Genomic DNA, 12282 nt, shown 5'->3' with positions numbered 1-12282 from the left:
AAACTGACAAAAATTAAAGAAAATGAAGTTATTAAAAGCAACAAGGGAAAAATGACAAATAACATACAAAGGAACTCTCATAAGGTCAACAGCTGATTTCTCAGCAGAAACTCTACAAGTCAGAAGGGAGTGGCAGGACATATTTAAAGTGATGAAAGGGAAGAACCTACAACCAAGATTACTCTACCCAGCAAGGATCTCATTCAGATTCGACAGAGAAATCAAAAGCTTTACAGACAAGCAAAAGCTAAGAGAATTCAACACCACCAAACCAGCTCTACAACAAATGCTAAAGGAACTTCTCTAAGTGGGAAACACAAGAGAAGAAAAGGACCTACAAAAACAAACCCATAACAATTAAGAAAATGGTCATAGGAATATACATATCAGTAATTACCTTAAACATCAATGGATTAAATGCTCCAACCAAAAGACACAGGCTTGCTGAATGGATACAAACACAAGACCCATATATATGCTGTCTACAAGAGACCCATTTCAGACCTAGGGACACATACACACTGAAAGTGAGGGGATGGAAAAAGATATTCCATGCAAATGGAAATCAAAAGAAAGCTGAAGTAGCAATACTCATATCAGATAAAATGGACTTTAAAATAAAGAATGTTATAAGAGATAAGGTGGGGCACTACATAATGATCAAGGGATCAATCCAAGAAGAAGATATAACAATTATAAATATATATGCACTGAACACAGGAGCACATCAATACATAAGGCAAATGCTAACAGCTATAAAAGAGGAAATCAACGGTAACACAGTAATAGTGGGGGACTCTAACACCTCACTTACACCAATGGGCAGATCATCCAGAGAGAAAATTAATAAGGAAACACAAGCTTTAAATGACACAATAGACGAGATAGATTTAATTGATATTTATAGGACATTCCATCCAAAAACAGCAGATTACACTTTCTTCTCAAGTGCACATAGAACATTCTCCAGGATAGATCACATCTTGGGTCACAAATCAAGCCTTGGTAAATTTAAGAAAATTGAAATCATATCAAGCATCTTTTCCAACCACAACGCTATGAGATTAGAAATAAATTACAGGGGAAAAAAATGTAAAAACACAAACACATGGAGGATAAACAATGTGTTACTAAATAACCAGGAGATCACTGAAGAAATCAAAGATGAAATCAAAAATTACCTAGAGTCAAAGGACAACGAAAACACAACGATCTAAAACCTATGGGATGCAGCAAAAGCAGTTCTAAGAGAGAAGTTTATAGCAATAAAATCCTACCTCAAGAAACAAGAAAAATCTCTAATAAACAACCTAACTTTATACCTAAAGGAACTAGAGAAAGAATAACAAACAAAACCCACAGTTAGTAGAAGGAAGGAAATCATAAAGATCAGAGCAGAAATAAATGAAATAGAAACAAAGAAAACAATAGCAAAGATCAGTAAAACTAAAAGCTGGTTCTTTGAGAAGATGAACAAAATTGATAAACCTTGAGCCAGACTCATCAAGAAGAAGAGGGAGAGGACTCAAATCAATAAAGTTAGAAATGAAAAAGGAGTGTTACAATGGACACCACAGAAATACAAAGCATCCTAAGAGACTACTACAAGCAACTCCATGCCAATAAAATGGACAACCTGGAATAAATGGACAAATTCTTAAGAAGGTATAACCTTGCAAGACTGAACCAGGAAGAAATACAAAATATGAACAGACCAATCACTAGTAATGAAATTGAAACTGTGATAAAATCTTTCAACAAACAAAAGTCCAGGACCAGATGGCTTCATAGGTGAATTCTATCATTTAGAGAAGAGCTAACACCCATCCTTCTCAAACTCTTCCAAAAAACTGCAGAGGAAGGAACACTTCTAAACTCATTCTACAAGGCCAGCATCACCCTGATACCAAAACCAGACAAAGATAATATAAAACAAGAAATTGCAGATCAATATCAGTGATGAATATAGATGCAAAAATCAGCAACAAAATACTAGAAAACAGAATCCAACAGCACATTAAAAGGATCATACACCATGATCAAGTGGGATTTATCCCAGGGATGCAAGGATTCTTCAACAGACACAAATCAATCAATGTGATATAACATACCAACAAATTGAAGGATAAAAACCATATGATCATCTCAATAGATGCAGAAGAAGCTTTTGACAAAATTCAACATCCATTTATGATAAAAACTCTCCAGAAAGTGGGCATAGAGGGAACCTACCTCAACATAATAAAGGCCATATACAACAAACCCACAGCAAACATCATTCTCTATGGTCAAAAACTGAAAGTATTTCCTCTAAGGTCCAGAAGCGAGACAAGGATGTCCACTCTCGCCACTATTATTCAACACAGTTTTGGAGGTCGTAGCCATGGCAATTAGAGAAGAAAAAGAAATAAAATGAATACAAATTGGAAAAGAAGAAGTAAAACTGTCACTGTTTGCAGATGACATGATACTATACATGGATAATCCTAAAGATGCCACCGGAAAACTACTAGAGCTAATCAATGAATCTGGTAAAGTTGCAGGATACAAAATTAATGCACAGAAATCTCTTGCATTCCTATGCACTAACAACAAAAGATCAGAAAGAGAAATTAAAGAAACAATCCCATTCACCATTGCAACAATAAGAATAAAATACCTAGGAATAAACCTACCTAAGGAGGTCAAAGACCTGTACTCAGAAAACTGTAAGACACTGATGAAAGAAATCAAAGATGACACAAACAGATGGAGAGATATACCATGTTCTTGGATTGGAAGAATCAATATTGTGAAAATGACTATACTACCCAAAGCAATCTACAGATTCAATGCAATCCCTATCAAATTACCAATGGCATTTTTTACGGAACTGGAAGGAAAAATCTTAAAATTTGTATGGAGACACAAAAGACACCAAATAGCCAAAGCAGTCTTGAGGGAAAAAAACGGAGCTGGAGGAATGAGACTCCCTGACTTCAGACTATACTACAAAGCTACAGTAATCAAGGCAATATGGTACTGGCACAGAAACATAGATCAATGGAACAGGATAGAAAGCCCAGAGATAAACCCATGCACCTATGGTCAACTAATCTATGACAAAGGAGGCAAGGATATACAGTGGAGAAAAGACAGTCTCTCCAATAAGTGGTGCTGGGAAAACTGGACAGCTACATGTAAAAGAATGAAATTAGAACACTCCCTAACACCATACACAAAAATAAACTCAAAATGGATTAAAGACCTAAATGTAAGACCAGACACTATAAAACTCTTAGAGGAAAACATAGGAAGAACACTCTTTGACATAAATCACAGCAAGATCTTTTTTGACTCACTTCCTAGAGTATATGGAAATAAAAACAAAAATAAACAAATGGGACCTAATGAAACTTAAAAGCTTTTGCACAGCAAAAGAACTATAAACAAGATGAAAAGACAATCCTCAGAATGGGAGAAAATATTTGCAAACGAATAAACAGACAAAGGCTTAATCTCCAAAATATATAAACAGTTCATGCAGCTCAATATTAAAAAAACAAACAACCCAATCCAAAAATGGGCAGAAGACCTAAATAGACATCTTTCAAAGAAGACATACAGATGGCCAAGAGGCAAATGAAAAGCTGCTCAACATCACTAATTATTAGAGAAATGCAAATCAAAACTACAATGAGGTATCACCTCACACCAGTTAGAATAGGCATCATCAGAGAATGTACAAACAACAAATGCTGGAGAGGGTGTGGAGAAAAGGGAACCCTCTTGCACTGTTGGTGGGAATGTAAATTGATACAGCCACTATGGAGAACAGTATGGGGGTTCCTTAAAAAACTAAAAACAGAACTACCATATGACCCAGCAATCCCACTACTGGGCATATACCCAGAGAAAACCATAATTCAAAAAGACACATGCACCCCAATGTTCTTTGCAGCACTATTTACATTAGCCAGGTCATGGAAGCAACCTAAATGCCCACTGACAGACGAATGGATACAGAAGATGTGGTACATATATACAATGGAATATTACTCAGCCATAAAGAGGAATGAAATTGGGTCGTTTGTAGAGATGTGGATGGACCTAGAGACTGTCATACAGAATGAAGCAAGTCAGAAAGAGAAAAACAAATATTGTATATTAACGCATATATGTGGAATCTAGAAAAATCGTACAGATGAACCTGTTTGTAAGGCACCAATAGAGACACAGATATAGAGAACAAACGTATGGACACCAAGGGGGGGACAGTGGGGGTGGTGGTGGGATGAATTGGGAGATTGGGATTGACATGTATACACTAATATGTATAAAATAGAACGAATAAGAACCTGCTTTATAAAAAAATAAATACAATAAAATTCATGAAAAAAAGAAAGAAAATTCACAGCTATGTACACACACATACAAATACAAAATTTGACTTTTATGTGATTTCCTTTTATAGCAAGCAGAAAATTCATCAATATTTATTGTAATCAGTTACTTTTGGGTGCTGGCAAAGAACATGGCCACAATAGAAATGTATTAATGTCATCTACATGGAAGTAGGGATGGTAAAGGGAAAGGCTAATGTCTTTCACAGAGCAAAAGAATTACTAACAGAAGTTCTTTCTGAATTTTCTAAGCAATCATCAAATATCTTTAATACACAATCCAGTGACATCAAGTAGTAATATGCACTGAAAAACACTTCTAGACAATAATCTTAAAGGATACTAACAAAATATATTTCTCAAACTAGAAATCTGAGCTAAAGTCATACATTAGTGAATCCATATTATGATGCGATAGGACATTTTCTATTATTGTGCAATGATGATATATTCAAGAGGTTTGGCACAGAGATCTTCCATGGAGAGAAATTCATAACTGAAACATTTCCTACCCAATCACATCTGTGATATTTTTCCCTCTGGCCATAGCACCATAAAACATTTTTATAGACTTTAGTCAGAATAAAACTTAGAAGTCATTTACTTTACTCCCCTTTATCTTATTTTTTTGACTAATCAGTTTTCTTCTGATTATAAGGTAATAAAAACTTGTTGCAGACCTTTTAGAATATAGAGAAGTACAAAGGTATAAAAAAGAATTGACCATAATCATAACAACTGGCACAATTAACATAATACTGTGTATTCTCTTCTTTATTTTCATGTATTTACCTAAAACAATATCATGAACATGATGTTATTAAAATTGTTCACAAATGTAGATTTTTAACAACTGCATAATAGTTCATCCTCTGGAGGAAACATACTTTAATTTTATTCCTATTTTAGGTTGCTGAGGATGTTCATTAAAACTTTTCTATATATATAATCGAAGGATTTTATATATATATATATATATATATTTTAAATATATTATTAAGTTTTTAGTAAACATCCTCAGCAATGTAAATAGGAGTATATTAAATAAATTATATATTTATATATGTGTATATATATATATATATATATATATATATATATATATATAATATATGCTCATTTTATTAAATAATCATTTAAGATGAATTCAGAGGAGAGGAAATTCATCCTTTTATACACGAGGAAATGTAGACCCATGCAAGTTATGTGACTGATGCGGTCCAAAACTAAGGTTATCTGATTTTCTGTTTTACTATATCCATGTTCATAAAGGAGTCTACTAGTTTATTTCCATAATGTCATCCTTTACAAGTTAAAAGCGCAGATGTTGGATCTCATTCTGTTGTGATGCATTCTATTACTATAACTAACATTGGTATCTTTAAATTCATAATCCATTATTCATCTTTCACTCGTAAAACTCTTTAATTCCCTCTCCAGCATACATATAGTGGCAATAAACCAAATCAAAAAAGCAAATTCAAATATTAAGAAATACATAGGAAATATTAAAACTAGGAAAAAAAACAGAGTAAGACATTTTTTTCTTATTTTTCACTAGATTACAAGTAAAAATCTACTCGAATATGGAAAAAGCTCCATTGTGATTACCCATAGGTAACAATTTAAAATAAACTGAGGAGATGCTATGATATAGTATAATTACAATTCAAAGAGTTAAAGCATATTAAACATATTTGGATACAATTCTGAAGTTATTTGGGAGGGATATGAAGGGTAAAGGCTTCAGTCAATTTCTGCAAAGTCAAGATAAGCATCCTGGAACAATGCCGGCTGATTTTTAGATAGGATGTTTACTTTCTGGAAAAGTGTATTCCCTGCTTCCAAGGGGAGAAATGAATCAACAATTCAGAAAGCCTGAAACTTAATTGACCTTCCACAGACAATCTCCAAATATATTGATGGATAAGCCAAAAAATCTAACTGAGAATTATTGGAAAAATGTAACAACTTTCAAGTGTATATGCACTGTAAGATTCAAGATTATTCTGGTTTTTTAGAATTGTAAAACTTGAGTTTTTATTTCTGAGAATTATAAAAATATTAAAATAATTTAATTATTCAGATAACCATTAATTAATAAAATACAAGAAATCTCTATACTCAAACATCACAACTTAGCTTTAAATAAAAATTGTAGGGCTTTAATTCAATTTTTTTCCCTCTGTCCTTTTAAAACTTATTTGGGAGCATCATTATTAATTATTTTTCCTAGTCATAAATGTTATTGGAACATAAAACATGAGAGCTCCCTGTAAGGGTAAAAATATATGTACTAAAACTCATCAAATACAAGTAGGTTAGTATATGATGTGACAAATGTTTTCCTTTATCCTAGTACAGGTTCTTCATCTAATTTTGACAAAAAACAATATGAATTAAGTGAATGGAAATTTATATTTAGTCCAACTTGTGAACCAAAAGCCATTCTGCATCTATATATTTATATCCATTTAAAAAGAAAAGAAAACAATCACTAAATTTCAAAATGGTTTTGTGTCTCTGACTCATATTACTGGTTCAAGTTATAATTAATGAGTAGATTTCTTTTAAAAACTTGATGTAAACCAATGGCATTAAAGTCCTGCACGGAATGTATTTGTCAGTGTTTTGCATATCATAGTTTCTTACTGTAATAAACACAATGAGATTGGCCTTCCCACATGGTTCTCACTTTTTCTTTTCTTTTTTTTTTTAAGATATAAGTGACAGAGGATATTTCCATACCTGATATATTTTCAACTTTCATGTGTCTACTTATACTTCAGTGGTTCATAATACTATTATTAAGTACACAGCAGGAAAGACAGCCCAGAAAGAACTACACAATAGATATGATATTGAAGGTTATGTGCAATTCCCAATATTCTGGCTATCAACCTTATCATTTTTCCCTCCCGAATAAGAAAGCATCTGGAATATGAGTGACTGACAATTATACAATTATATAGATAAGATTGCACTAGCTTTATTTATTAATAAAGAAAAAGCAAACCAATCTCAAACTTGAGTACTTTATTATTAGTAAGTAATTATTTACCTCACACCCCACAACTAACAACAAAACAACATTTTTAACACTTCATTTGAGAGTCACTACCCTACCAATTAAAACCCAAACTAAAGTTAACATTTTAATGTGGACTTGGCCAACATGCTACATTTAATAGATTTAATCTTATTGATGAGAGAGAAATAAAACTGCTTTTAGGTGATTTATTTTCACTTTCAAGTTGCTACTAAGCTTCTTCATGACAGTCACTTCTACTATACTCTCTAAGTGATCTACAACATTTCCAATCTGTTCATTCCATCTTTGATATACCCTACAACGATTAAATTGTATTTTTATAATAAGTAATACTCAAAAGCAAGAAAGACCTTAGATGTTTTTCTTATCATCACTGCAGCTAGAAAAAAGAAGTAGGGGTCATCACCTAAAGTTCCCTTCCACTTACGCGTAACACTTACCCAACCCCAAGTCTCTTGCTATACTTTTAGCTAAAGGTGAGTCAAGTGACTGCTTCTCCCGTCACAATAATAGTGGTCCCTCATGATAGGTGAAGGAAATTGTGTTATAGAGACCACCAACATTTAGTTTTAGACAAAAGGATGTGGATAACTTTTTTTGCAAACCTATCTAAAGGTGCTCAATATTAACTTCTACATACATACAAGTATGGCTACATCTAGATGTAGGAAAATCTAATGGGTTGAAGATCCAAGTTTTTAAAGAGACATAGGTGACTAGAAATCAGGTGCAGTTTCCATTAACTAAAATATTCTTCACTTTATATAATGATTGATTGCAGGGGTTCATAAATAGAGAATTTCTGTACATATTCAACAATGAAAAAAATTATAATATATGAATTTAGTCACATTTTATGGAATGTAAATATGGTATAAGGAATGTGGGCATTTCTGTTATAAATTAAAAGCTGAAAAATGTTAGTTACCAATATGATTTCTATTATACATGCCTTTTTAAGTAATTACTTAGAAAATTGATGTCTATGGGTCTTTTACACATTATTTCTGTTAAACACTAACTAAGAACATAAGGTACAAAGCATTTATGTGAGGAAAAAACAACCGTTGCCACTGGGATCAGGTAGTCAGCTGAAAGCATCTTCTGGCACTTTATTGAGTTGTCGAAGTTCTTTTCTATATACACACACACACACACCCTCCCCCCATTGACAGCTTACATTATCTATATGATATTTAAAAGGAAATTTTCAAATATAAACTGTTCCACTATAAAATTCACAACTACTCTTGGCTGGGTGGGTTACCTGAGCAACCTGTGTGACATACGTTTCTTCCTACATTTGAAATCCAATCATACCAGTAATAAGAAGACTTACCGGCCCAAACGAATTACTGTCAAAACTGTGTCCATGATGATCACCTTCAACCCAGATGTGACCACGGGGGACTTTGACATAGCGGTTTTTGTGTCCCATAGTTCTAGAAATAAACAGCATAACCATTGAGAAAAGATCAGAAAAGAGAGAGATCAAACAGCTAAGCATACAAATTCAGGAAAAGTAAAAATACTACTGTAAAGATGCAATGGATTATTATAGGTTACATGTAAGGATACTCTAGAATTTTCTTTTTAAATAAGATGTGGTTAAGACCCTGTAAACCTATCCACAGTATTTTTTTTCATGTTTCTGTAGGTAGGAATTTTGTGCTTAAACAAGATGCACTAGCACCAGATAATGGTTTGCTACTTAACTTAATTCATAATATCCTATGTTTTTATAAAACTCAATAAGCCCCAACAAAATGCAGATCTATTTTATTTCTGACATCTGCTTTTACCTCAATGGTCAACTTGGCCAGCTGCAATCTTCATTTTTTTAGTCAAATAAACTTCTCAAACCAACTGACAGAATGTTCATAACCTCTAATACTTTAAAATTCAGAATATATAAGAAAAAAAACCCCTTGATGATCTCTTGTCAAATATAAGCTATCAATGTCAACTGAAAATTTTTGATTAGCAACATTCATTTTCATAAATAATTCTTTTTTTTTTTTTATTTTTGGCTGCGTTGGGTCTTCGTTGCTGTGTGAGGGCTTTTCTCTAGTTGTGGTGAGCGGGGGCTACTTTTTGTTGTGCTAAGTCAGCTTCTCACTGCGGTGGCTTCTCTTGTTGCAGAGCATGGGCTCTAGGTGCGCAGGGCTCAGTAGTTGTGGCTCGTGGGCTCTAGAGGGCAGGCTCAGTAGTTGTGGTGCACGGGCTTAGTGGTTCCATGGCATGTGGGATCTTCCTGGACCAGGGATCAAACCTATATCCCTGCATTGGCAGGCGGATTCTTAACCACTGCACCACCAGGGAAATCCCATAAATCATTCTTGAAAATGAGAAACTTTTCAACAATTTTGAAGACAATATTTAGAGAGCAATGATCGACGATATACATTTAGTGGAACATTCCGTCTTCTTAAGGCTGACAAGGAAACCAAGTAAGGAAAGGCTCTCTCGTACTGTGTTGGTGGCAGTGTAAAGTGATACAACTTTTTTCCTATTTTGCCATTGGGGGCCCATTTTTGCCAAATTTATTAATAGACTAAAATGTATATGCCTTTTGACCTAGTTATTTTACTGATAGAAATCCGTTCCAAAGAAATAATCAGAAATATGGACAAATATTTATTACCAGAGATGTTCAGCACAGGCCTTTTGTAATAACAACAACAAAATTATCTTTCTAAATAATCAACAACAAGAGATTGGTTACATAAATTATAATATAACTAATTAAATAAAAAGGATGGAATTAGATTAAATATTATCCCAAGCCTATAATAATAAATTCTTTTCAGGGCAGAGACTATTTTTTTCTTCTTTCATTCCCCAAAGAATTCCAGACAATGCCTAGCTTAAAGAAGCTTCTCAATAAATAATAGTTGAATGAATAAATGTCACCCCCAAGTCTATAGACTTAACCCCAGAGACTGAGCTTTATACACTGTTCTTTGAGGTGGAGTCCCAATCAGACCATTTTTGTTAGTTAGTGAGTTGTATATATGCAGAAGAATACATAAAAAAGGAAAACTGCACATAAGTTGGTGCTATAGAAATTGAAACTATTCATTATCTAGAATGATTTTTAATTTTCAAGATAATTTCAGTGTTGAATTGCTTTGCTTTATATCACTAAATCATTCATGCAAGGTATTGTGACCATTAGAAGCCCACAGTAAGTAAATGACTGCTGTTTATTTTTAATTACTACTGGGAAGAAGAGTTTCAGCTTTTTAAAGAAAAGCAGAAAGAAGTTGAATACATCATACCGTCATATAAATGTTCCTCAATTAAAATCAGTCAATTAGTTGTTGACATCACTAGTCATTTTATCATGAGATTCCTTCTAAGAACTAATATCCCACATCAAGTATTAGTGATGGGGAGACGACCCTTTTACTTAATTGTTGGCAAGGCACATTCTCCTAATAAGTCCAAATATTTGTTTACCTTATTAAGTTGGCTATTTTGGATAAGTACTTAGAAAGGAAACAATCACCTATTTTGTCTCCTCAGATAACGATTCAAGAAGAAATATGAAATAAAACCAATCATTTCTGCAATGAAATGGTAGGTTCTAAGTCAAGCATATTCTTCTGGAAAGTGAAGCTGATATAAAACTCAGATTCAGTTTCAATGTCATATAAACCAAGGAGTCAAGATACTTGTGATAGAAGATAACAGTATCATAAAATTACCAGTGACATTTGCATATTTCCTTGCATTGACTATCTTATTTAAAATTTTTAAATACATCCAACTTCCCATCATTTTCTAGCCCCTTGCAATGCTTTATTTTTCTTCATTACACCCACTAACATGATATCTACTTCCTAGTTTATTGGTTTATTGCCTATCTTTCCCCCACTAGAACATAAATTTTGGAACTTTGTGTTTCATATTCACGAGAGTATTCCCAGAGCGCAAAAGAATGCACCATACAAAATGCTCAATAAACATTTGTTAAATGAATGACCAAATGAATGTATAACTGAAGAATGAAAAATACTTTCACAAAGGTTGAATAATACAGTAGAAAGTGCATAGATTCTGGAAACAGACTAAACCAGTTTTAATCTTTATGCAGTTACTCACAAGTAATCTTGTGCAAATTACTTAGTTTCTATTTCCATTTGTCTACCTTTGAAATGGGATGGATTAGACACGCCCTAACTGGGTTGAGATGCAGGTTAGTAGTTAGATGAGAATATAATGGAGAGGTTGTTATAGAGCATGGTCTCTGCAATCAGCCTATCTTGGCTTCGATGTCTGACTTAACACTTCCAAGTTTATGTAATCTTGGACAAGTTGATAAAACTCAAGCGTTGGTTTACTCATTTGCAGAATGGGGCAAATAATAGTACCTAACTCAAAAAGTGGTTCTATGCATAAAAGTGGCATATATTAAACACTTGATAAATGGATTCTCTTACAGTTGAGACTTTTTAAGTAAAGCACTCAATCTAGTTCTTATGTACAGTAAGAACTCAGTAAGCCATAGTTATTATTGCTATTATCTTCCTTTGTCCACTGTTTTCTTTCATTTTATAATTCAGAATGTGTTCAGCCTCTACTGTCTATTAGCATCAGTCTTTTAAAATTACCTGAGTTATGCTTCAATAATTTCTTTCCCCCCACATTTGCACTGGGGCTATAGACTATCTTTAATGGTACAGTGAGTCTTATTTTTCTTTTATTCTTATGCCCTTCTGGGATATTCTAAAGCTTACATGTGAAAACACAATCTATCTGTTTGTACATATGCAAGCATGCAGAGAGTAGCAGGTGAAAGCACAATCTATTTGTTTTCACTTACTAATTCTTAGGTATTTGAAT

General features: G+C 33.3%; 1 protein-coding gene across 2 annotated transcripts in view; it reads right to left on the bottom strand.

Annotated features, from left to right (window-relative positions):
- Positions 1-12282, bottom strand: part of IMMP2L (inner mitochondrial membrane peptidase subunit 2) — a 904017-nt gene that overhangs the window by 192765 nt on the left and 698970 nt on the right. For both annotated transcript variants that reach the window (XM_059932691.1, XM_059932690.1), the window contains one exon: positions 8774-8876. In XM_059932691.1, coding sequence (XP_059788674.1) covers positions 8774-8876 — 103 coding nt within the window. The remainder of the gene's footprint in view (positions 1-8773; positions 8877-12282) is intronic.

Source organism: Balaenoptera ricei, chromosome 9, assembly GCF_028023285.1.
Source record: "Balaenoptera ricei isolate mBalRic1 chromosome 9, mBalRic1.hap2, whole genome shotgun sequence".
NCBI classification, from domain to species: Eukaryota; Metazoa; Chordata; class Mammalia; order Artiodactyla; family Balaenopteridae; genus Balaenoptera; species Balaenoptera ricei.
Note: the sequence above shows the minus strand (reverse complement) of the source record. Positions and strands in the feature narration are given on the sequence as shown.